Genomic DNA, 26,105 nt, shown 5'->3' on the forward strand with positions numbered 1-26,105 from the left:
GCTAGAGCAGAAGGTGGATCCTCTATGACTGGTGACAATAATGTTAATGAAGATATGATTAGCACCTCTGAAAACTGGCTCATCAGTGTTGTGGTTGGGAGGGTCAATGAACTTGCCAATAATTTTTAAGTAGGCTATCAAACCACTTGAATGGGATTCCATCCTCTCTCTGCAAAGATGCTTCTTATGGCGCATTCAATGCTCCTGTAATAATAATAATAATAATAATAATAATAATAATAATAATAAGAAGAAGAAGAAGAAGAAGAAGAAGAATGCAACCTCTCAACTGTCCCTATTTTGGAGGAATGTCTCTCTTCTCAGGAATGATTCACCTCAGAACAGGAAGACCCTATTTTTGGAGAGTCCCTATTTTCAGGCCTGATTTACCTTTTACCCAGTTTTCTGATTTCCCTTCATCACGTGACTTCTGAAGTTGTCTACTACATAGAAAACCATATTACATCACAACATAGTTGCTACAACAATTTAAAGAAAGAGGACACACATCTTAAACCTCCCTTTTCTGAAATAAAAATAAATGACACTGAGTAGTAGAACTTTGCAACAAAGGTGATTAAAGTCTACAAATTTTACACTCTCTCTGATAATGTGATTAGATTTTTCCATTATTTTGTCACTTTTTTTAGGAGTTTGAGCAGCATCTCATCTTCTTAACGGAAGTAGAAAACGTTATGAACTATTTGGCATTCAAATATTGTGTTAATTAGATGACCAGATTTTTGGCTGGATGCATCTAGTTTTCAAGGGCTTTTGCTCCTACTTTCAATGACTGCAAGTTGAGAGGTATGGCAACACCCTATTCCCTTCAAGACTCATTTTAGAAAGATGCTCAGACAGCACCTTAATTCTTCTATACAGATTGTTTTAGATGTACTTAAAATACGAAGCACAATGCTGAGTAAAGTCAGGCCTGAAGCAAAAGAAAAATGAGTTGTTATCCATGGGTACCTTGTTTACGCTACTATGGCATTCATGGAAAAAAAGACAATGCCATCATCATAAATAATGAATCTGATAAACTAAGTATGAGAAATTTAGACTGTAAAACACTTCAAAAAAGAAGATGAAACAATAAAAAATAAAGAAAACTACTAAATAATGTGATTTACTTTTACATTAGTCAAGCTCTGTTCCCGTGAGTCAAAGGAAAACTGAAAGGGGAGGGAATCATTCCTTCACTGACAAGGGAGTAGTCACCTAAGATAACGAGTGCTTACAATGATGACAAAAACTTTAAAATCACAGAGAGCACTTTTGTTGTTGGGAAGAGTACAATGTTGAAGATGTGTGGTTTATTCAGGTATTGGTCAAGACTGGTTGTGGGGCACAGAATTCTGAACAAAGAGAAATTTTTGATGATATAGCAAGCTGAAGATAACAGTGCAACTTCAAACATATTTGTGTTATTAATGTAGGGGACTGGCATAATGGTTAAAGTGTTTACCTCACAAAGTAAGGGTTTGATTCTCACCCTCTGAAGGGAAATAAGACTTAAAACAGCCCACAAGGGCAGCTAGTACAGTACTTATCCACAAACCTACCAGCTAATTACTAACTACATCTATGCTTCCAGGCATAACTAAATAACATTCATTACCTCACAGATGTAAACTAAACACAAGAAATTATTATTGCAAGAAAAAGTTACCAGAGAAGAATATAAAACATGAATATTACAAATTATTAAAAGAAAATGTTACCTGTGAAGAAGAAATAAAAGCATCACCATGAAGCTAGAATGCAAGGCTAAGATTGTAAAAAAATACCAGAAAAAAATTAACTCATGGCTACTGAATGAGTCAAAAACACTTCAGCCTAAACATGGTAAGGTTGTAATATTCAAAGCATTTCAAAAACTGTACAATATAGAACATTATGTAAACATTTTTAAATGTTGCCTGGTCCTGTGGTGCAGAGATAAAGCCTTTACTATAACGCAACCAACACACATTCAGCTAGTAGTATAGGTATATGAGGGACCAGACAAGGGAGGACCAGTTAAAAACACTGCCACCAACTTACTCATTCTGGAAGGACTGAGCTGTCCAGGCATTCCAGAGTAGTGAAGTCAACTGGTGGGTAGATATTTGCTGATGGAAGTGGCCTGGAAGAGTAAAGGCAAGCTTGTGCTAAAGAAGTGGTGCTTGTACTGTTGGGCCAGGAAGTTAAGACGTGTGGCAGCATGCATGCTGTTCCATAATCAGTCATCTGAGCCACACAGTTTGATGTGCAGGAACATGCATGTCTTCACCAACCAAGCAACCATCTCAAGCCTACAATCTTCCTATGATGGAGATGGGTTAGGTTGGGACCTCCACAGGACCAGCATCTGGCTTGCACCCTAATGGCCAACTCTTGCCTCAAAAGGGAAGAGATGGACTGACATGCTCTTCCCCAGTATGGGAAATGCCTGGCTTTCAAGCCTTGAGGAATGAATGTGCTAATGAGTACACCAAAGGGAGCAATCGGTTAAATCCTGAGGAGGAGGAGGACAGGTGGGATGGGGTGGGGGTAAAAAATTTAAACGTCACATCAAATTCAGAAAACATACTAGCTAAATGAATTGTTCTTCTGACAGTACACTACAGATTACCAATGAAAAGAAGAGTCATTTAGAAAATAAAGTGCCAAAGAAGTTAGAGAAAATAATTTTTAACACACATATTCCAGAGTTAAATTTACAGCACCTGCTGAGACCAGAGAAAGTGCATGAATCAGCAATGCATTATTTTAACCTACAACCCAAAGATGCAAACATACAACCCTGAGCTTCTTGCCCTGATATGGTACTGCACTTCACAGCACCAAACACACTGGTGTTTTGTACATAAAAAGAAAATATATACTTTCAATTGTACAAGGACTTTCAACACAGAATGTCATGAAATGGATGGCACCCTCCCTTACAATGGCTATTCACTTATTCTTTGATACTCGCTTCATCTTACTCAGGCCTATTCTGAAGCCAGAACCTATACTAGCAATCTTGGGATGTTAAGGCAGACACCCACTCCAAGAAGTGATGCATAACAGAACTCACAGACACCTACGGGCAACACAGAAAATAGTTAATTTAATAAACTGCACTTCTCTGGGATATGGGAGAAAACCGACTCAACCAGTGAAAACTGACATGAATGTAAAGGGGGAACTGAGACTATGAAGGCAAACAGTGGTCATCTAAACAACAGAACCAAGAACTGTGACAATGCATCTTTTTCGAGATGCACACAAAAGCTTATACTTACACAGAACAATAATATCGGAACAAAATAATGACTTCTACTTCATATACTTAAGAAAATGTTCAATTTCTAAAATAATAAATGGTGTTTCATGGTAGAACTGTAGGTAATATGGCAAAGGCAACTTTCCTTAACCTGTGGCTTGTGGCATTTGGTTGTTCATGCTTCTCCATTGTTACCAGACCTCACCAGCCAGAGAAGAAGCAGTGTCCATACCAATCAGTCACATATTACTATACTGGCTCATAGTAATAAATGAACAAGGGATGAAAACCAATGACTTTTACAAAGTGCACAATAGTATGTCATAAAGGAAAATAAGGCAAATTAACTGGATCACAATGGTTTCACTTTTAACTTGGAGGGCTTCAAAACACAGCCTATTCATACCCGCAAAACTGCTGCTGTGGAACCTATAGAAAAGAATATCATTTGAGAAATAAATTCATTTTCAGTGCAAGATCTCAACCACATTTTAAGGTGTATAATACGAGCTATGCCTCTGTTGAAGACCTCAAATCCATTTAAATTTTGTCAAGGAATAAATTACCTATACTGGATGTAACACAATGCTACCAACTATACTTAAGGTGGAGCCACAGAGTGAGACATTAATCTTGTACTACGTAGACAGACATTGAACTGTCCAAGTTACAAGAGCTCATATCACCCATATCATATTTGCACAGCGCTAGCAGTATCTGAACTTTATTTGCAATGTGGAATAAACTGATATTAGCACTACTCCTGTACTTTGCTATCATGAAATCTACTCATCCCAAACAAGTATAGCTACCATCCAGGCAATGCTTGATTACCCTTCCTCTGCTAATTGCCCAGTAAAAAAATACTATTTTGAGGCTATGCTGATAGTGAACTGGGTAGAAACAATACTTTTATGCCATTGCTCTGATCTACAATAGATGCATGATAAAAAGTAAGTTACTAAATATGAAACCAAAACAAGAATAAGACCACACAAAGAAGGTACGGGTATGAAAAGTTCAGACAAACTACCATCATGACAAACTTACTTCTTATTCCTAACTTCAGTTAGCTCCATCAGCTGTTCCTGAGCTGCCCGCAGCTCATCCATCCACTGCTGATAACGTGGGTCAGAGTTGTTACTGCGGTCAAATGTGGATACTTGGTTTGAGAGTTCACTGGCTCGATCCCTCAGTTGTTGAATGGAAGAGTAAAGATTTTCATCATCTTCTTCCTGCCAAAGTATTATATACACATCTTACTTAAGAAATGCAGTTATGCAGGTACTTTCTGAAACTCTGGACTTTCAAGAACACATCATTCAAAGGATCATTACTTTATTAAAATTCTCTCTACTAACATAAATAAGCTCTAAACTCTGTCAGCAAGCTATAATGGAGGAGGATTGGTCATGGTCATACCCCCATGTCATACAAAGTACAAATGTCATGTTTATTTAGGGTGTACCTGTCCTTGTTCTCCTGAGGACTCTCCCATCAGAGGGCATAACAGCCACTATGAGTATCAATTAAGTATTTATTATTACCATTATTTGCTGTTAAGCCCTAACCCTGATGCCTGCTAAGCAACATCCTGTGGCGGAACATGCAAAGGGCATAGCACTGCATACCCCTCACTTCACCGAGGGGCTGACATCAGCACCATCTATCCTACAGAAAGCAGGAGCAGACAGCTTTCTTTGTGTCCACTAGGGAAATCCTGTCAATCCCACCCACCCTATCCTGCCAGTAGTGTCATGATTGAGGCCACTGACTGAATTTGGATTGCCTGGACAGTTGTCAGGGATCTCTATCCTGTCACTTGTGCAGACTAGAACAGTTATGTTTTGACTACAACCAGTATCAGTGAAGTGTTCCTTAAAGGGGTAATGCATTATAAAAATATTTTTGGCCTCCTATAATGGGTTTCATAATTATACCACTTTGCAGAGCAGGGCTTCTCTAACCTTAACAGGTGTATTTTAATTTCCTTCTTACAGCAGGTTTTCTTTTAGTAAATAATGACAAGTTATTTACAGAACAGAGACGTAGTGACATACAAATTGACAATTTCAACAGCTCTGTAATTTCTGTAGTTTCCACTCTTCTTTGAAAATAAAAATATGTACTCTGACGCTTTTATGAATGCAACCATGGCACACAGCTGTATTTCAGCTGCAGGTAATATCAGTGAAGTACCTATTAAAGGGACAATTCAACAATACAGATTACATTTAGAAAGAGCATATTGTTTATTATATTTGTAAAGCTAAGACATAAAAAAACTTTGTCTTACTATACGAGTTGCCTCTATATTTTGGAATAACAGCACTTTATTCAGTTTATTATGTTGAGACTATTGCTTATAAATAATGAAGAGCCAGGGCAATCATGGAAGTCATGTTTACTGGTTTATCTGACTTCACACAGTATTAGATCTGAATTGCTTTATAAAGTTTACTCATTAAGCTTAAGAATTTCTCCTAGACACTCGGGGAATGAGTTAGGCCTGGGATAGGTCTGGGAACAAGTCTTATTGTTTGGATCTTGGTATACAATTAATTCAGGCTGGTATTCACTGAAAATTACTGTGCTGGCAAGTAGGACTGGCTAATAGTTAACTGCATTCATACAGGTTATATCTGTCATTATTTAATTATGTAAGACATCAACCTGTCATGGTATCTTAAGGGTATTTGGGTCTCCCATAAAAGGACACTTTTTCTATTTATTTTTCAAATAAGATGCAAACAAATCCCAAACTCAAGAAACATATACATTCCACAACCATGGGTTGCACCACAAAAGAAAACACTACAACTTGTTATTATTTCATGTACCCACAAAACAAAATGAGAGTAGACATACTGATGAAGAAGCTGGCGATTTTAACAAGTTTGCCTGCTTATTCTGATACTCAAGATAGGTAATGCTGTGTCACTTTTAAGACCACATCTTTGAATAAACCTATTTTTCTATTATGTTCGTGTGTACTTTGTCTTCTAAAACAATTTAGGTGTAATAATCCTTATTTTAAACAAGTTTAGTAATTATAATAGGAATAAGGGACTGCTGCTGCTGATGACGACTAATTATAAAACAACTACAGCAGGAGACTAGACTTGTTATGAATAGGAAAAAAATACAGCCAGATACTTCAGTACAATAACATGTACAACAATTTTTGACATGGAACTGTTTAACCTACTTCAGATTTTAATTTCCCATATATCAAAATGATTTTCAATTTTCTTATTACTTTCCTACACATACGTCATGTTCTTTTACTGATTTCTTTGAGGCAACAAACTCCTTCAGCAGTTAATGATAGTATTACATTTTTCAGATATTTTTCATATCATTCTAAGATAAAACTACTGGCTGATTCTAAAACATTTGCTCTTGGTGTAAGTGACTTACTTCAGTATACCCCTGCTCTATAGATAGGTCTTACACCAAGATAAAGTCTTTAGGCATCTGCCCTGTATATGGAAAATAACAACATAACCAACTTTCCTTACAAGGGGTGGAATCTGCCTTTAAACTCCGGCAGACTTGATAACCTTAATGCTTATGATTAAATTGAGTCTTATTTTTTTGTTGAAAACTTTACCACCTCAAATAGCCTTGGATATTCTCCATAGCTCCTTATTTATTCGACTAATACATTTAATCCCTGCTCATTCATTTAAAATCTACTCAAGCTCATTTTCCCAAGCCCAAAGGTAAGAAAATACCTTATATAGCTTTTGCTGACAGTATCACTATTTCTACTTGCTTCTGTACTACCTCCACTTCACGAGTATAAATGTGTTAACCCTTTTCATTTACTGAACAGCAAAACATCTACAAATACAAAACATTTAGGTGTGAACTTAAACATCTAAATGACAAACATTACAATATATTTAAAGGGTGGGGTACACTACAAGACAAAACAACAAATAACACTGAGGTACTAGCCTAGTCACCCCCTCCCCAAGCTCTGCAGTTCTTTTACACAACCACCTTGAAACACCTCATCATTAACACAGTCACAAGGAAACATAATTAACAACTCAACAACTAAATTCATTCCTAAAACCTAACAGAATTTACTGGGACCCCCCCCCTGTAAATGATGGCTCTATAATTAGATACATTATCTCTGCACTCACAAAACTGGATAAGGAAAGAATCATAGTGTCCTGTCTGCAGCAAAGGTCAAGGATGTCACTAAGTCCATTAAGCAGACACAGAGTTGTCAGCTGCAACCGTGTACATTGAATCACTAACACCAGATGCTCCTTTCTCTCAGAGATGTGGAAAGATATTGGCAGACTTTGGATGCACTTGCCTAGGCTAGTAAATCCTTTGTGTTAGTGAGATTGTCCTTTCACTGAGAAAGACACTTAAATACATGGAAAAGATTAACGGCTTTAGCTACTAGCTTAGGTCAAACCATAGGAATTCGTTGATTCTCAGAATGAGGGGAAATATGTGGGTACACACTTGCTTTGCAACGGATGACTACATCACTTCTCATAAAGACTAGAGTACTACAAAAACACTATTTTCTTTCCTCAATGCCTTTTTCTATGCAGGGGTAAATTAATGGATATTCCAAGCTAAAGGCTATAGATAAGAATAAAATAAAGGTGGGAACTCATCAATGTCTACAGCTTACATCAAAACAATAAAGTTAAACAACCTAGAAACTTACTTTGTCTTTGAGGGCTTGGTATAACGGTTAATATTTACCTCACAGACAAAGGGAACAGGGTTTGATTCTCATTAAGGTAAATTGGCTAGGCTTAAAATGGTCCACAAAGGCAGCTAGCCTAGTACTAATGGATGAACATATGAACCTAAGGGGTCTGTGCTGTCACATACATGTGGTTAAAAAAATACCTGGTTACAATTATGTCCGTCCAGTCTGGTTCTGTGACTAAGGAGGTTGTTTATCAATTGTTATACATTAAACTTTCAAAAGCAGAGTTATAAAAAAAATGATTGATGGCATGAAGTATTCCACACTCAGGTTATAACAAACTACAATTTTGTAACTTATCATATCCATTTCCTATCACCTTAAGAACATGCCTACTTCCTCAATAAACTAGTAACCCTCCCCAGAAAGGAAAATGCCCTTTCTAATTTTTTGTCCTTAATTATCCCCTCACTTGACTGGAAGAACTATGCCTCAATAAATTACTACGTGCAAAAACTACTAGACCTTATAATTACCAACAAATGACTTAAATGTCAACAAGGGGGAAACATATTATACAACAGTCCTGACAAACATCCTTGCCAATGCTGTGACAAACTTGTATACAGTAAACCTAACCAAATAAAAAATCATACCATTTTTAAGGATTTTTCAAACGGCAACTATGTTGCCCTGAACAAAACTGAGCCTCAGACTCATTGGAATTGTACATTACTCACTCCCAACAAACCTATTACTGAAACAGTCATGGCCATATATAACAGTTTAAATAAACGCACTAATAAATTCATCCCCTTAGGTTGTAAACACAACATAAAAGGTGGAGTTAGACTAATAAAACTTAAATTAAACTAAACAAAAGAACCTACAAAGTTTTCTAACTTTATCACACTCAATAAAACAAAGCTAGGGTCAACTCCATCCAAAAATAACTAAGATTTATAATCAATAGAAACAAAGCTTCCTTTGAGGTAAAACTTGCCATCTAAACAAGTGACAATGACAAACATCTGAATAGTGAAGAGGAAGAAAAAATGGTATTACAATACCACAACAGCATACAGATTTGGAGCAAATTTCAGGCCACAAAAGGGAACCTCATCTACTCTTCCTCCCTACAATGGTTTCACTTGAAATTCCATCCAAATCAGCAACCTATTCTCTCAATAAAGTCAGAAACATCAGTTCCATGGGATCAGATAAGATACAAAGAAGCCTAATTTGTGCCATCAAAAACTACCTAGTATATACCCTTATATCATTCCTTGACAGCATGATAAAACCAGTTCTGTCACTGACACATGAAAGCAGGCTACTGTGGTCCACATCTTCAAGAAAGTACCCTCCAGCATTTATGTATTTATCCTTTATTGACCAGGTTAGTCCCACTGGACGAGTAGCCTCATTTTGGGGGGAAAACAAAGGTGATATCTATATTATTAACTGGGGAACTTCCCTTATTCTTTTTGATAGTATTATAAAGATCCCACAGCACTTATTGAAAAGAATAAGGGAAGTTCCCAGACAGTAGTATAAAGATCCCCCTAGCACCCATGTGCTGTGGGATCTTTTACATTTAGCTGATCAACCACCAACACAAGCAGATGGAGTCTTGATTTAAAGTTTTATCCAAAGGATGTCAAACACAGGAGTGTAGCACTCACCTTATACTGCACTGCAGTGACAACTGATGCAAATGGTGTGGGAATAGAACTCACAGCCGTCTGCATCAAAGGCAAGTGTGCTACCTGTTGTGTCATTGACACTAGTACTAGTAGTGTGTGTGTGGCCCTGAAGGAAGGTTTACAGTGTCCATGCAGCTTACTTCCCCTTTAGCTACAGTGTTTGCCATTACAGCCCCTGACAGAATTACGCATCTACTCAGCAATCTGAAGGTAAATTAATCTACAATACCTTGGGCACATATGGTGCTGCGGTAGCGCTGTCGCCTCACAGTAAGACATTGTCCTGTTCGATTCTCAGCTAGAGCGTCTTCTGTGTGGAGACATGCGTGAATGGGCGTACCTTCGTTGAAGGTTGTGCGTCAGAGCTGGCAACTCGGTAGGTAAAAATCTACTGCCAATCATTAGCGGACCGGAGTTCCGCTGTGGCGACCCCTAACCCAGAAAAGCCGAAAGACACAACAACCACCTTGGGCACATAGTCGGCCTTAGGCATAGACCAAATAGGTGGCCACCTAGGGCACCGGTCTAGCAACGGCACTTTTCAGTATTTATTTGGTGTAGGTAGACCAGGATGGGGGCACCAGGTAGTGTGGTGGGGGGCGCTGTGGAGCCCTTTTGCCTAGGGCACCAGTTGACCTAGGGCCGTTCCTGCTTGGGCACACCAACCGGCTACAACATCATACACAACAGGTAAGAATAGGATGACTCGTATTGCATCAGCCTCTGTTAGCAGCAGTCTTCTCAAGGATCTTTCCTAGGGAAGTGGCTTTCTACAGCTCTTATCAAACCAATTACAGCATACTCTACCATATTCTGTAACTTTCACAATATTTGGTGGAGTTGGAGAAGGTACAAAGATTCCTCATAAAGAAGACTGAAGAGCTTCATGGTTTGTCTTCCACTGAAACATGACAACTCTTTCTATTATCAGTATAATTTCTATTTCTCATAGAAGACCTGTGCCTCATGCACAAAACTTTAGGACCCCTTACTATCAGAAACCCTTTGCTTAAAACATCCTCTGGTTACCCAAACATAAGAGGATGCTCAGGCTCCATAAAAATGAATGTGAAAAGTTCATACCTCTAAGAATCTTACACTTATGAAATAAACTGCCTCTCTCATTTAAATCCGAAAAGTAAAAGGACTACTACAAGGTCACCCTTTAGTTCTAACACGGGATATAGAGTATCAAAAAGCTCCTCAATGACCAACAAACCTTGAACTTGTTCACCAAACTTACAAACACCGAATGATCTCTTCTGCCAAATAGAACCTCACTACAAAAAGGGATGTCTAAGATAAACCAATCAGAATCCATTATACAATCACCATAAGTATACACTATTCAGAAAAAGAAAGATGCTATATACATAAAACATATATTAACACCAAAACTCAGTGAAAACAACTAAGCCAACCTAACTAAAGCCTACAGAACAAACTATATTTAAACAAAACTAAAAGGAATAAAGAAAAAAAACAAAATAATGCAACTCCTTGTGCTGGATAAAGCCTGAAATACTGCCTGGGTGGCCAGAGTTTGCTAAGTAACTCAGGCGCTTGAAAACACAGGAGGCAGGATGGGCCTACCTATCCTGGAGGGGGAAGCAAGCATGGTGGGTGGAGTTCTTGCTCAGCACTGGCAGAGTCTGGAACTCAGAGCACAATAAACCACCGTGGGATGACAAGAAGGCAAGCCACTCTATGGCTTGGAGTAGATGTATCCTCAAGCCATCACTTACTGCTCACCCACATGAACAGCAGACATCAACACTCTGGATGGGGTGACAGGAGTAGAGACACCATACCTGATACACCAGTACATTATTAGAAGTTGATACTATGTCCCATGCTTCTAAGAATTGAAAAACAGCACCATAAGGTTGACTCCTCAAAAACTCAAGGTACCACCAGGTGCTAGAATTATGTCTGGGATGGGCTGGCAGGAGCAATGGGAGATCTGATATTGTACAGACATGACAAACAAGAAAAATGCCAGGTGGCTAAGGAAGGCCAAGAGGGGGAGTGGATGACATTAACTGTAGCTAGACAACTGAACAATGGCATTAAAAGCAAAAGAGATCTGAAATTAAAATATAAACTATGTTAGACTTTAAAACATACAACTAAACAAAACATTAAAGGATATTAACCTAACCCTCTCTGCTTCACTACATTATAACAAAACCACCACAAAACTACATAAAAATAATTAAAACACAAGGTTCTCTCAAATTAACAGCAGAAAAATCACCTTTGACATAAACCAATCATAAAGACCTCTGTAACCTACATAAAAAGCCCTATTGAACAGTTAATAAAACTACTGCATTCATGGGAAATGAACATTAAAAAGTAAAAGACAGAAATGAAAAAAGGAATGAGTAGAGTTTTGGTTTGTGTAATATCTCTGCATTAGCTGAACTTTTCTAGAATAAGCATGATTACGAACAAAGAGTATTAAAAGGAGTGGTTTATAGATATCCACAAGAAGAGAAAACTGACAGGGATGTTAAACATATTTTAAGATATAAGGAAATGTGTTACATTTTTCAGTACAATACGTTGTCACCATTAGATCTTAATCAAGAAATAACCCAGAATGTAGTTACAAATCAATTTAGTACTTGCAAATTAATAATTTGTACTAAGTTTATCCATTTCTTAACATTTTATTATGTAATTGTTTGTGGGTGTGGTGTATGTGTATGAAAGTATTTTGAATACTGCTGTCTTACTTCCACTGAAGGCTTGTCAAAGCCAAGGTGCTAGAGGTGATACAAGTAAATAAAGTGTGTGAAAGTGAACTTGGTATTTTTATTCAGATAAACTAAAGTCTGTATCAAAACTGCACTCATGAACAGCTGCAGATGTCCCTTGAGGTTAGAGCTATAAAAGTTATACTCCTAAACAGTAATAGTGCCCAAGTCAAATGGCCTGCTCTAGCTAACACTTACAAAGAACATAAAACAGTGGGTTAATTAGTTTCCTTACACCTGGTCAAGTGTAAAGTGCAGGAGTTTAAATTCCCAATTTCCATTCCCTAATTCTGGAATGATCAACTCCTATTCTCAAAGGAAATTAAGTGCCAATGCATGTTTTACTTATGCGCAGGAAACTGTTAAATGTATGTGTGTGTCGGGGGTGGGGATGCAGGGGACAATGAACTGAAGCTCTGTTTCATTAGGCTGAAGCTTTAATAAATTGAGTCTCAAAGGTACACAAGGGAAATGGAATAAATGAAATGAGTAAAAAAATGTGATGCTAGCCCAGGGTAAGTCTGATCAAAAGAAAGTTCATGATAGCAGTGTAGAGGTTACATCAGCCCAAATCTCATTACGAAGTAAAATGCTAATAGACATAGTATAAATAGGAGCATCAAGCCACAGTTCTTTCAGAAGGAAATACGACTAGTATGAATATTAAAGCAAAAAGGTACATCAGACAACTGATTCCAATTTGCACTAGTAGAGGGGAATAAAGGCTAAAATGACAGGCAAACATTTGACCTTAGGGAGTTGATACTAAATCTTAAGTGATAATTTAATAAATGTGATAAAAAAACATCACAATCAGAACAGGGAACGTTACTCCTTTTCAATCTCTCTTCTCTCTCACACTCTTAAAGAGACCTAACATCTTAGGGGATGAACTCTCATATCGCCAGCTTTAATGCACATCAGCAAAGGTATCCTAGCTACATCACAACATATCAAACTGAAAGTAAAAGGCAACCATGCCAGAAAAAAATATACAAAGTATCATCTGCTCCTATACTAAGGCTGCTAAATGTGGCAAACAATACAAATACAAAACTGCTAGGATACAGAATTACTTTTCCTGTGTCAGGAGCTTACCTTTGCATTGACTATTGTTATATGTACCAGCAATGAAGCAAGTTCCAGTTCTTCACTATAACTGTTCTTCAAAGGCACTGATCTGTATCCTAAAATGTAAAAACAAAACATTATGAAACATCAAGAAAATAACAGGTGCATTCTTACTATATCAGCTGATCTATGAAGTACTTCACCATTGTGGTTCTATGACAGGGTCCATCTTTTATTTCACTCCAATATGGCATTTTTTTCTCTGAAGTTCCCATATAGTGTGCATACACACCTTGCAGCAGAGTGCTTCTTGATGTCATATATCACACTAGAATAGTGTGCCTAGCCACTGAAAAGATGCATTAAATGCAAAAGCGATGGAAACTGGGACCTAAGCTGCATACAAATTATGCATCACTTCTCATCTTACAGGGATCCCAGAAGCTGAATTTGGAAGGAGGGGCCATCAAAGCACAGGAAGACAGAGAATGGCATGCAGGACCTCCCTAACTGGATCTCCCTGTGGATCACTGGACATAGTAAGACTGTATCTACTTCATCTAAAAGTTGTCCTCTTTCTGGTGAGTCTACAGTTGGGCTGAATCTCATGCAGTAAATCTGCAAAGGTGGAAACGGGAGGAAGATAGCCTAAAAGCTGTGTTGAAATACAGAAGACATAAAGTTGTCCCATCTGCTGAAGATACAGCCCAGGCACCAAAGATCAGGTGACAGTAGCATAAATGTCTATGAATAGCATATTCAGAAAGAAAGCACTGGAAACAGTCATGCCTCTTGTGGAGTGGACTTTGAACACATTTTCAGGTTGGTGGTGAGCCACCTGATAGAAAAGGATAATACAGCTATCAACCTACTAAGAACATGTTTGCTTAGTGAAGGACAATAGTCAGCTCACACATCTTAAACTCATACTCTCACTTTAGGCAGAGCCTTAACTATAGTACACATACAGCATGTGTAAACCTCTCTCTGCCATAGTTTTCTGCAAAACAAACAGGGAAATGAACAATGATTCTGATACAATTGGGAATCCTGGTAAAACACCAAGCAAGGCTCCTACATATAAGGACCTATAAAACTGAGATCATGCCAGCAGGTGGCAACCATCAGTGCTTCAAAGGTATGAACTTCAATGTTGGCTGATTCCAAAAGTTTCAATGGGGGTGGGTAAACCAGTCATTTATGAAGTTGAAATCCCATACAGGGGAGGGGATCTTCACAGGAGGGCAGATATGCAAGACTCCTTTAAAGAGCTGCTTGACCACCTGGTGCTGAGCCACAATCCTGACTTCTGCAAGGTCCTGATGAGCAGAAACATTTGGTAAATACACAATGACTATGAGATGACAGTGACCTAACTCAGTACCTGTGACAGATCAGAATCACTCACACAATCACTGACTGGAGTGGTGCTGGGTGTCATTCCACCCAAACCTTCTTCCACTCAGCAGCCTATATCTGCTAGGTAGGAGGCTTCCAGACAGCTTCAATCATTTCTGACATCCCAAAAAGAAAGTTGGGTAAATTCAGAGGGTCTATAAAAAAGCAAGGCCTTAAAATGTAGCCTGTTTTCTCAGCAAACAAGTTGGAACCCATTGGCCAAAACAGAGGGACTTTATTGCCAGGCAACCTGCAATTTGAAACCACACCCTTCTCAGTCACAATGGCTGACAAGGATTAGTTTCACTCTTCCTTCCATGAACTTTGAATGAGGTGGGGAATCAGAATGGGAGGAAGCCGTACAATAAACTCTCTTTTAAGAGGATGGAAGATGAACTATTACAAACTGCATCACTGAAGAAATGAAACACAAAAAAAAACAAAAGAGGAGGACCAGGGACAGCGCCACACTCCCATAGAGACAAACAAGTCTACCTCCAAAGTACTTCACTTTCAGAAGATGTAAAGGAGACGAGGCTCTGTGCCTGCAACTCTGCAACAGGATTAGAAAAGTGGCTCAGTGAACGATTCAATACATTAATTTTGCCCTGGATGTATATTGCTGAAACTGATGCCAGTGTCCATGGACCAATGAAAAACATCCATCTGTCTGCACATGGGGCACAGCGACATGCTTCTTACTTATTTAGCTGTCTCAAGACTATTTATCACATCAAATTAAGAGGGGCCAAGAAAACAGCTTTCCCCTCCAAGGCCTTTAGGATCATGAGTACTGCCAGCAGCATCACATAACTTGTGTGTATCCCTCTCTCTGAGGAACTTCACCTTCTTTTGAACAGTGGGGGAGCAGAGATTAAGTTCCCTACAAATGAAGCATCTGGCATTAAGACCAGCAATGGGTTTGGATGCAGAAATGGGACGCCCAATTGTAGATTGATACAGATTGTTTGTTACTGTAGGGTCCACCTGATACTTGATGAAGATTTGCAAGTGTGTGGTGGCTCTGTAACCACAGATACTTCACAGTGTGTTGTGACACATACTCCCTTAGGGATGTGAACAGTGCCAAAATTATCATAAGTACAAAAGGTGCGGGAATGTCTGGGTCTGGACTCTCAACAAATTCTTTGACTCTCTATAAGGGAAGACTGAAAAACGTAATAGTGTTTACCTCCCAAATCTAGAAGGGCTTGCATGACAATTCTGGTATAAATTTATCTCTACCCATACAACCATCAAGACTAGCTTTAAAGGTAATCAAAGTAGTAATTTGTTTGACCTGTAGTGGCAACTTATTCCTAAGGCAGATAATATTTTGAGTTAGGAACCTCTCTTTCCAGACAGTCCTGTTTATTTGCTGGTGTAGACTTAGGCCCCTAGTACGGGTGTTTGCAGAGCAACTAGCTCTGCAAAGAAAGAAAGAGATCAAACAGAATTGAGTCTGTTACAGTTTAAAAAGCAAGAGATGGGTCACTTTGGAGCAGCCTGCAAACTAAGTACAATAAGAGTTGTGCTAATCCATTAGGACAGCTGAAAGAACTGAGGCCTTTGATTTTCTTGGTAAGGTATCTTTGGGACCTTTTAAACTTAGCAATATGGTTCAATTTATATATACCAAAAGGGGCACTGCATTCAGTGATGGGTCTGATAAGGGAAGAGTACAATGGCAGGATAACTTCTTTGGATCTTGAAGACCTTTTCTTTCAAATTAACTAACACAGATATAAGGATTTTCTGACTATCGTAGAAACATTTTGCTGTAACTTTTCTGCATTTAACTTGTGGCTGGTTTCAGTATACAAAAGTATGTGCATATTCCAGCCCTAGCTGGAGCTGTTTAATATTAGGTGCTGAGCAGATAACAGTGATGAACTTGCAGTAGTCAACAAACATGGTTCACAGGTAGGTACTAGGCTATCTGCCCGAAGGCATTTATAAGCCTAGCCGGAATGTGTTGGCTTTTGCCTCCCCCTTAGATTAGTTCTCTGTGCCTCTGTCCAGCAGAGCCATTGAAGTGATCCCTGGGGTAAACTTTCTGTTTCCCATCCACTCGTCAAGGTTTCTCTTGAAGACGGTTAGCGAGGAGCTCTGCCTAATGTAGATTTTAATCTTGTTCCAGAGCATGGGAAGTCTCTGGGACAGGAATCTATCTCTCCAGCACATCCTATTTACTGTTGTGGTGAGGTTTAGATCCCTGGAGCGTGTGGCTCGAGGGGATATGGTTTTCTTTAGATGGAGCATGTCCATCAATTCTGGGTTCGGCATGGCCCTGTATGTCAGGCAGAGATCACCTCTGAGTAGGCGGTATGCAACCGAGTACAGCTGAAGTTTCTTCAGTCGCGCTGCATAGGGTATCTGCTTGAGGCCAGTGATCCACTTGGTGAGGTACTTCTGTGGTGTTTCCAGTTGTTGCAGGTGTCTTGTAAGGTACATCCCAAATGGGGCATTGTACTCTATGATGGGTCCGATGAGTGATGCGTACAGGGGCCCAATGACCTCTTTCGATCTGGATGCAAACCCTTTTGTGATTAAGGTGGGCCACACAAAAGGAATTTCTAACCACTTTGGCAATGTGATTACTAAAGGAGAGGTTACTATCTACTTGGGTCCCCAGATCCCTTATTACATCTTCCGTATTTAGGGGGCTACCACTTATGTGGTAGTTTGTGGGTACTTTGTTTTTTTCCAAAGGGGATGACTATGCACTTTTTGGCATTTAGCTTGAGGCCATGGTTTTGACACCAGGTATCTGTCTCAGTGAGACCCTTTTGGAGGATGTCTGTGTCAGTCGGAGAGTCAATTATAGCCCCTAGTTTGCAGTCATCTGTGAACTTGGTCAGCAATAGTCCTCCTGTGCTTGCCTGTACCTCTGAGAAGTATATGCCGAACAGGAAGGGTCCCAGGACTGAGGTCTGGGGAATGCCACTTGTAACTGGTTTAGAGACAGACCTAGCTCCTGCAACTCTTACCATGTGGGTTCTGTCTGTGAGCCAGTTGGCAACCCATCTCATGATGTAGGGGTTTATGTTCAGGCTGGTAAGCTTTTCTATAATACCCGAGTGGGGAATGGTGTTGAAGGCCTTTGTGAGGTCTAGGTAGGCTGTCTGGACCACCTTTCCCTCATCTATAGCCTTGGTAACTGTCTCAAAGAAGTCCACCAGGTTTAGAAGGCATGATCTGCCCTTAACAAAGCCGAATTGGTTAGGGTCCAGTGTTTGGAGGTTTCCAATGTCTCTGTTAATGAGCTCCATGATGATGTGCTCCATAGCTTTGCTGACCAAGCTAGTCAGGCTTACAGAACGATAGTTCCTGGGGTCCGTTGTGGCACCACCTTTGTGGAGCAGAATAACCATTGCTGTGCGCCACTCTGTGGGCACGTAGCCTGTGGAGAGGCTGAGTTTAAACAGTGTGTTTAGGTGAGGGGTTAGTTCATCTTTGAGCTTGTGTAGGACGCAGCCTGGGACACCATCCAGTCCCATTGATGCTGTGTTTTTGGCTTTGGAGAGGGCTTTTTTAACCTGAGTGTCTGTGATTTCAGGGGCACTACATTATTCTGGTATAGTTATGGGCCCTTTTGGGGGTGAAGTTTGCACTGAACCTGTCTGCCAGGATGTTGGCTATATTGGTCGGTTCAGTGCATTTTGTGCCGTTCTGCACTAACTGTGAGCAGATCTGAGAATTGCCACTTAGATTCTTGACATAGCTAAAGAATGCCTTGTGGTTATCTTTGGAGTCCATGGCAATTTTTCTTTCGAAGCTAGCCTTGGATGATTTTATGAGGGAACACAGTTTCTTGCTGATACTGATCAGGGATGTCTTCCCTTCTTGGGATTTTACTCTCTTCTGTACTAGTTTCCTCCTTCTATTGTATAGCTTGTTTATGGCAGGAGTCTACCAGACTGATTTCCTTTTCTTGGAGGAGTGAGTCTTGGTTTTGTTTGGGATAGCACGATCCATGCATTCTTGTAGGTGCCCGTTGAGTGTATTAGTAAAGGATTTTGCAGCTTGGACAGCGTTATCCTTTAGCATGGGGGCTTTAAAACTTCCCACCTCGGTCTTAAGTAACATGAAGTTTGCTTTTGAAAAGTTTTTCATGGTGGTTTCTTTGACCGGGGGTGGTGGCGGAATGTGGATATCCAGAGTGATTAGTTTATGGTCAGATCTAACCAGTGAGGGGTTGACCTCCGGTGTGGAACACCGGTCGCCCATGTTGGTGATGACCAGGTCCAATATGTTGTCACCTCTGGTGAGGGTGCTGTCCAGTTGATCCGGGGCATTGGAGTTTATAAATTCTAGGAAATGTTGGGCAAGGGAGTTTGTACTTCAGTAGTTCTCACAAGTTAATGTTTGGGTAATTGAAATCACCCAATATCAAGGTGTTTGGTAGGACCTTTATGTTTCCCACTGTTTCCAAGAATGTGGAGTGGGGGTCCTGGGACATGGTGGGTGATCTGTAGCAAGCTATAATTTGAATAACAGTTTTGCCCATTGTTAGTTGCACGTAGATGATCTCTGAAGCATCGTGCTGTGCCACTAATCTGGAGGTGTGGGTATCCTTGATGACTATGGATACTCCCCCGCCTTTGGTATTTCGGTCCGGGTTTTGTGGCCGAAATGTATGGTATGAGTTGTAGCGTGGTAGTGCTGGGGTGCTCTCTGGACCCTTAAACTAGGTTTCTGTTACTGCACATATATTGATTTTCTCCATACTGAGGAGTGCCTCGAGAGCATGCATTTTGAGGCTTAGACTTCTGGCACTGAGTAGCATTACCCTCAGTTTTTTTGTTACTTGTGCTGTTTACAGCGGTGGGTTTGTGTTTTGAGTCTTGCCTAAAAAAGGCACTATGGGGGTGGCAAGAGCCTTGGCCAGTATTCGAAAGCCTAAGGGTGGCAGATGCAAGCCATCTCTAGCAAAGCAGCGTGGCTTGTCGAGCATGTCATCCCAGGCTGACAGACACTGGATCCCCTTTGAAGGGCACCAGAAGCTTAGCCAATTCATAGGTTCATAGGTTGGTACTAGGCTATCAGCCCTAGGGCCTATACAAGCCTAGCCATAACAATTCCCTGGCTATTTCTTCCCACATTATTTACTTTCCTGGATCCCTGTCTAGGAATTGTTAAAATTGATCATTTTTTTCTCTATACCGTGGTATCATTCTTGGTGAGGGCAGGATGCTACTCAGGGTCAGGGTCATACCGGCCTGGGTTATGTGATCTGAGAGCTCCTCCATGTCTCTTTTCATGTAGTCCAGGGAGGTACGGCTCAGGTTATTCACACCAACCTAATGGTTAAGGTGTTTGTGTTACAAACACAAGGTGCAGGGTTTGAGTCTCACAAGGGATAATTGGCTAGGCTTAAAATGGCTCGCAAGGGCAGTTAGCTTAGTACTAACCTATGAAACTATGAAACATGGACAATGACAGAGTCATATTTGTACTTGTTCTGGAGTGACCTGAGTGCTTGTGTTATGTGGTAGATCCTGGCACCCAACAGGCAGCTAACAGTAACCTTCTCCTTGTTCAGCCTAGTGAGTCGTCAGTGTGCCTGACTAGAGAGTCACTTATTATTAGTGTGTTGTGTATGTTATTTTGCCATAAGGGCTGTGATTGTGTAGCACACTGGTTTTCTATAGTATGTGTTTCATGACTTGTGTTGGGAGGTGGAGGTTGCTTGGATGTCTGCTTTGGTGGTCTCTGTTACTTTTGCAGATTTTTATTTAAAGCCTCCGAGTATGTTTTCGTGTATTTATGTGTGTTTTTTGCCGGTGCTGGTTTCATAGGTCTATGTGAGACTGGTGGTGTGATGCAAGTAATTCCCTTCTCCTCTTGACTGCCTAGTCCAGTCTTGGGTTGAGAGAGCTTAGCCTCCAGTTTTACTGTATAATTGCATCTCTCGCATGTATTAGTGTTTGGTGGAAGGAAGAGAGAGTTGTCTTGTACATGAGGCAATTGTAACATTGCCTCAAAATGCCCAGATTCACCAGTTGGACCGGAGAGTACACCTGAAACTGCCCTTTGGACATGCCTGGATAGGTACAGTGAACTGTTTTACTGATTGGCTGGTAAGGTTGAAAAAAGAGCCCCATCCTTCTCTACAGTATAGGGGATCTAGTACTAAGGTTTATTAGTTCTTGCTATGAGTTTTGAGCAAGTGCCGGGATGAGAAGTGAATGGTTTGAGTGCTTAAGTTGAAAGTTTGTCTAGTTCCAAGGGAAAAAAATTGAAGAGTAGACTTTGTGGAGCCGGGAATAGTTATACCCTAGCTAAGCGCTGCCCAGCCCGCAAAACCGCGCAAATGCGAGTTTTATAGTAGGGAAATGAAAGAAATAGAAATTAACCCAAAATGGCCAATAAACTACTAATTTTCTGGGCTGAAACCACTCCTCCAGGGACAGATAGGCTGCTCAAAGCTCTTCTCTCACAGAGAACAGAGAAACTTCCTTCTATCCAAGTAAGGTATGTGCAAACACAGAAACTTGTAACACAGCCCTGAATTCAGCACTAACCTGAAAACTGGACTATACTAGCTTAGAAAGGCAGGAAAACAAGTACATTTTTTTTGTTTTTTTTTCAGAAAATAAAGCAGATACAATCAAAAAAGCACTTTAAATGCACAGAAATGGCTATCACACGAGTGTGTAGCCTACAACAGTTATACAGGTAATTTAAACACAAAAACAACGTTGTTAAAGTGCAGGCAGTAAAATAAGTACAATATGTAGCTGAAACAAGCTTTTTAAATCACAGAAACTAAAAAAAGCAGGAAAACAAGTATTTTTTTTTCAGAAAATAAAGCAGATACAATCAAAAAAACACTTTAAATGCACAGAAATGGCTAGCACACAAGAGTTAAACAGGCAATTTAAACACAAAAACACTTCTGGGATACTGGACTGGATGTTTACAAAATAAATGCCACACAGGAGAGGTCCAAACACTGATACCCCTCTGGTTTTCAGTTAGTTACAACTTTACAATAAGAAAGGGTACCAACAAGTTTCACAGACTGGTATCTGCTGTACAACTAACCAGCAATCCAACAAACAATATAAGGGTTTACACAGGTTTTTCTCAATTTTTATCAAAACAAGCAAAAGATAGTTAAAGTCCTTGGCCAAACCAAAACAAGCAGTGTGTATCAAGTGACCACTGTCCACAGCCTTTGTAAACTTTTAAAGAAGCTTACTAGGTTCAGGAGACAGGACCTTCTATTCACCAAAAACACACAGATCGGGTCTAGATCTGATATGTTGCCTGTGTCTGCACAAATGAGTTCTGCCATGATGCATTCCATGGCTCTGGATTTAAGGCTGGTGAAGATGATGGGCCAATAACAGCCTGGATCTGCAGGGGGGCCACCCTAGAGTAGGGTAGTCACAGTGGCTGTTCTCCAGGCATCAGGCACAAACTAGGCTAAGGCTCAGATAGCACATACTTAGCACAGACAACAATAGAGTACAATGCCCCATTTAGTATGTACCTCACAAGACATCTGCAACAGCTGGAAAGGCCATAGAAATACCTCACTAAAAGAATCATAGGCCTAAAATAGATGTCCTATGCTGACTGTCTAAAAACAACTCCAACTATACTCTGTGGCATATCATCTACTCAGAGGCGATCTCTGCTCAACATACAAGGCCATGTCAAACCCTGAGCTGTTGGACATGCTCCACTTAAAGAAATCCCAATCCCTCAGAGCCAAACGCTCCAGGGATCTAAACCTTGTCATCACAATGAACAAAACATGCTGGAGGAATAGGTTCCCGATCCAGAGACTCCCCAGACTCTGGAATAGACTGCTCATACATGTTAAGCAGAGCACCTCCCTGGCCCTCTTCAAAATAAACCTTGACAATTGGATGGGAGATAGGAAATTCACCCCAGGGATCACATCAGTCGCCCTGCTAGACAGGGGTCTAGGGAAGTAAATATTCTGGGAAGAAATATCCAGGGAATTGTTATGGCTAGGCTTGTATAGGCCCTAGGGCCGATAGCCTAGTACCAACCTATGAACCTATGTAGCCCGGTATGATGTCTGGTCCCAGGAAAGTATTATTTTTAGTCTTCGATGGGGATTTTATGACTTGTTCCATGGAGATGTCAAGGGAAATTAAATTTCTGGGACACTATGGCCAACAATGTGAGCAGATGGGTTAAGGTTAGCACTAAAGCTGGCAGCTAAAATATTGGCTATAGCCTTTGAATTAGAATATATCATTAAAGAAGCCTGCAGTGCACTATTGGACATTATTCCTTAGTTTCTTCACATAACTGAATAATGATTTGTAGTGACTTAAACCCATACCCTATTTTACATTTTCTAACAGCATTCGTGTTCCTTGCTGGCATGTTTCAGTGTAGTCCTGAGATGAAGAGATGGGAAGTTCTTTCAACTTTTCATCATTTCCCACCTTTTGTTATGCAGTTTATTAACACAGGAGTTCTTCTAGCAGAGAGGTTTACTCCTGACTTTACTGTTATACTTAGAAAAGACAGGTAACGATTCCTCTATGCAGCTGTTTAGGTGTTGGTAAAAGTCAGAGGTGAATGTAGCAGCCCTCTCAGCTCGGTCGATTTGCTGCATTTGTTATGAATTTTGTTAGGTCTTCTACAAGCCGAACAAGGCTTGTCCTGGCAAAGTCCTGAAACACTGTCTCATTTGGTGGTGAGACGGTAGGCTGGACAGAGAAGATGATTGACTTGTGGCCAGATTCAACTAGGGATGAGGAGATGTGTGGTGGAGCGCATGCAAGGGCTAGGTCATAAGGACCAGGCAAGAATAGTCCTTACTGGGTACGGTTTGCGTCAGCGCACCAGCATTAACAAAATCCAGGAAATACATATATATTTTTAGAGGGTTAAGTCTGCTAATTAATGCTTGGGTAATTGAAATCCCCCAGTAAGAATATGATTTGATATTTAAGCTCAATTGTGCTACGGTAATTTTCATGATCTCTGGGTGGCACTGATGGGGATCTGTAGCTAGGTACTAGCTGGATTTGTTAATGATAATTTGGATCTCTAAGTTAGGGTCGTGGTTAATTTGACATGATGTGACAGCATTTCTGACAAATACAAGATATTCCCTCAAAGTTGCCACAGTGCCTGAAGGATAGATGCTAAATACTGGTATAGAAGTGCTGTCACTGTAATGAAACCATGTCTCTGCAATTACACAAATATGATTTTTTTTTAGTTGTAGGAGTGCACTGAGTTCAGCCATTTTTCCATTAGACTCCTAGTATTGAGTTGTGCCATTGTGATGTTGTCCAAACTGGAGTTTGAGCTTGCTATGCACGAATATCCAACAGGGGGACTCTTAAAAAAAAAAAAAAAAAAAAAAAAAAAAAAAAAAAGGCACTATGGGGTCACCAAAGGCTTTTGTCAGTTTGCAAAAGCCCTGGTATGAGGGGTGTAATCCTTCCACAACAAAACAGGAAGTCTTATCTACCATCTCATCCCAGGCCAACACTTACAGGAGCCTCTTAGAATGACACCAACGTCCTAGCCAATTGTTAAAGCCAACTATCTTGTTTTGATAACTAGGCAGCATTTTACGTGATGTCAAGCTACTACTTCAGACTAGTGTCTTTCCTGCCTCTAACACATGCACAGCAAGTTCCATTATGTCTCTCTGCATGTTCCTCTGGGTGTAGCATCCCAGGTCGTTCATCACTACAGGGGCAACCACTAGGCTGTAGGCATAATGGCCTGGTTTAAGGGTTCATAGGGCCTGTGTGACATTGTGGATCCTAGCAACACAGTCTCCCTTATTTTTATCCATTCTGGTGAGTGTGGAGTCTGTATACCTAACTATAGAGTTACATACGAGTAAAATATTTCACTGTGAAGAAACAGACTTAGTGCACCTTAAGGACTTAGTTATGCTTTCCTGGTGATTCTTGGATATGGATTTACAGTATGTGCATGTACCTTGTATGCTGAAGGCTGAGATTTTATACTGTGTGTTCTAGAAGGCTTTACACATTTTTTCTTTACAGACTCAGCATAACTTATGGGCCTAGTGGTATTTTGTGACTGATGTAATGTTGTGGAAGTATGATGCTTATAGAAAAGTGGGTTGATCCGAAAGGTTTGCCTCTAAGTTTCTTAAATATTTACACTTCTCGTAGGTTGTACTATCAACTGGAAAAAGCTGTGAACAGTTGCTAAGCATGTGGCAATTGCTACACTGCCTTAGATCACTTAGCTTTACTAGAAAGGCTCACCCAGACTCTGCTACACTTTGCTGTGAGGGAAGGGTTAGTTTACTTTTTATTTGTTGGATTACTTTATTGCCTTTTTCTACTTTGAATACTGTGATTTATTTTATTTACCTTGTGTTTTATTTGTATTCTGCTTTTAACTGCATATTAAAACATGAAAAGAGACCACGGCTCTGTCTCTTCTGAGTCGGGCAGAATTTTTTTTCCCCATCCGGTTATTGGAGTGTTCTTAAACACCACTGTCTTTCTAGTTGCCTTCCCCTTATGTTAATTTGACCATATATCTCATTTCCTCTCTGTTTTTACTGGCTGTTTTAAAAATAGTGACTCTCCAGTAAAACTAAACTTTTTAGACAGGTAAAACTTAAGTTACCTACTTTCACATATAACTCTCCTCTAGTGCACACTGCAGTGTTTAGGATAAACCATTTTTTCATCTTACCTTTAAGCATCCCTGTGACTAGGACTTGCTTTAAAACCTGCTGGAAAGCACTAGGAAGTCTTAAACTGATACAAGCACTCAACTCTCTTTGTTAATAAGGATAAATTAATCATAGGCACTAAACAGCCTACAAGTGAAAATACCTTGCTAAGATAAGGGAAAATACCTCTTGTACTTTACAAAAAAAAAAAAAAAAAACACTAAACCAGGCATATCCAAGGGTCGGCTTCCGGTGACTTCTCCTGTCTACCTGGTGAATCTGGGCATAGTGAGGCGATGCAGCAATTGCCTCATGTACACAGGCAACCCTCTCCTAACACCCAACACTACAACCTGCAAGAGATGCACTTACATAGCCAAACTGGAAGCAAAGCTCTCTCCACCCAAGATTGTCAAGAGGAGAAGGTTAACACTCGCACTACACCTTAAGCAACACATAGCCCTTTTAAACCCACACCACCAGCACCCACACACAGGAACACTAAACCCACATATGTGTAGACCTTTAACATTAACCTGCCCGAGCAACAAGG

At 40.1% G+C, this 26,105-nt stretch overlaps 1 protein-coding gene across 1 annotated transcript in view; it reads right to left on the bottom strand.

The window, feature by feature from the left end:
- The window catches only part of LOC122798415 (1-phosphatidylinositol 4,5-bisphosphate phosphodiesterase gamma-1-like), a 3,104,897-nt gene that overhangs the window by 66,799 nt on the left and 3,011,993 nt on the right, over nt 1-26,105 (bottom strand). Inside the window, exons 30-31 of the mRNA XM_044067334.1 lie at nt 13,510-13,598; nt 4,304-4,488 (exon numbers count right to left, since the gene is read on the bottom strand). Coding sequence (XP_043923269.1) covers nt 4,304-4,488; nt 13,510-13,598 — 274 coding nt within the window. The remainder of the gene's footprint in view (nt 1-4,303; nt 4,489-13,509; nt 13,599-26,105) is intronic.

Source organism: Protopterus annectens, chromosome 3.part1 (assembly GCF_019279795.1).
Source record: "Protopterus annectens isolate FY-2018-M chromosome 3.part1, PAN1.0, whole genome shotgun sequence".
Classification (NCBI taxonomy): domain Eukaryota; kingdom Metazoa; phylum Chordata; order Ceratodontiformes; family Protopteridae; genus Protopterus; species Protopterus annectens.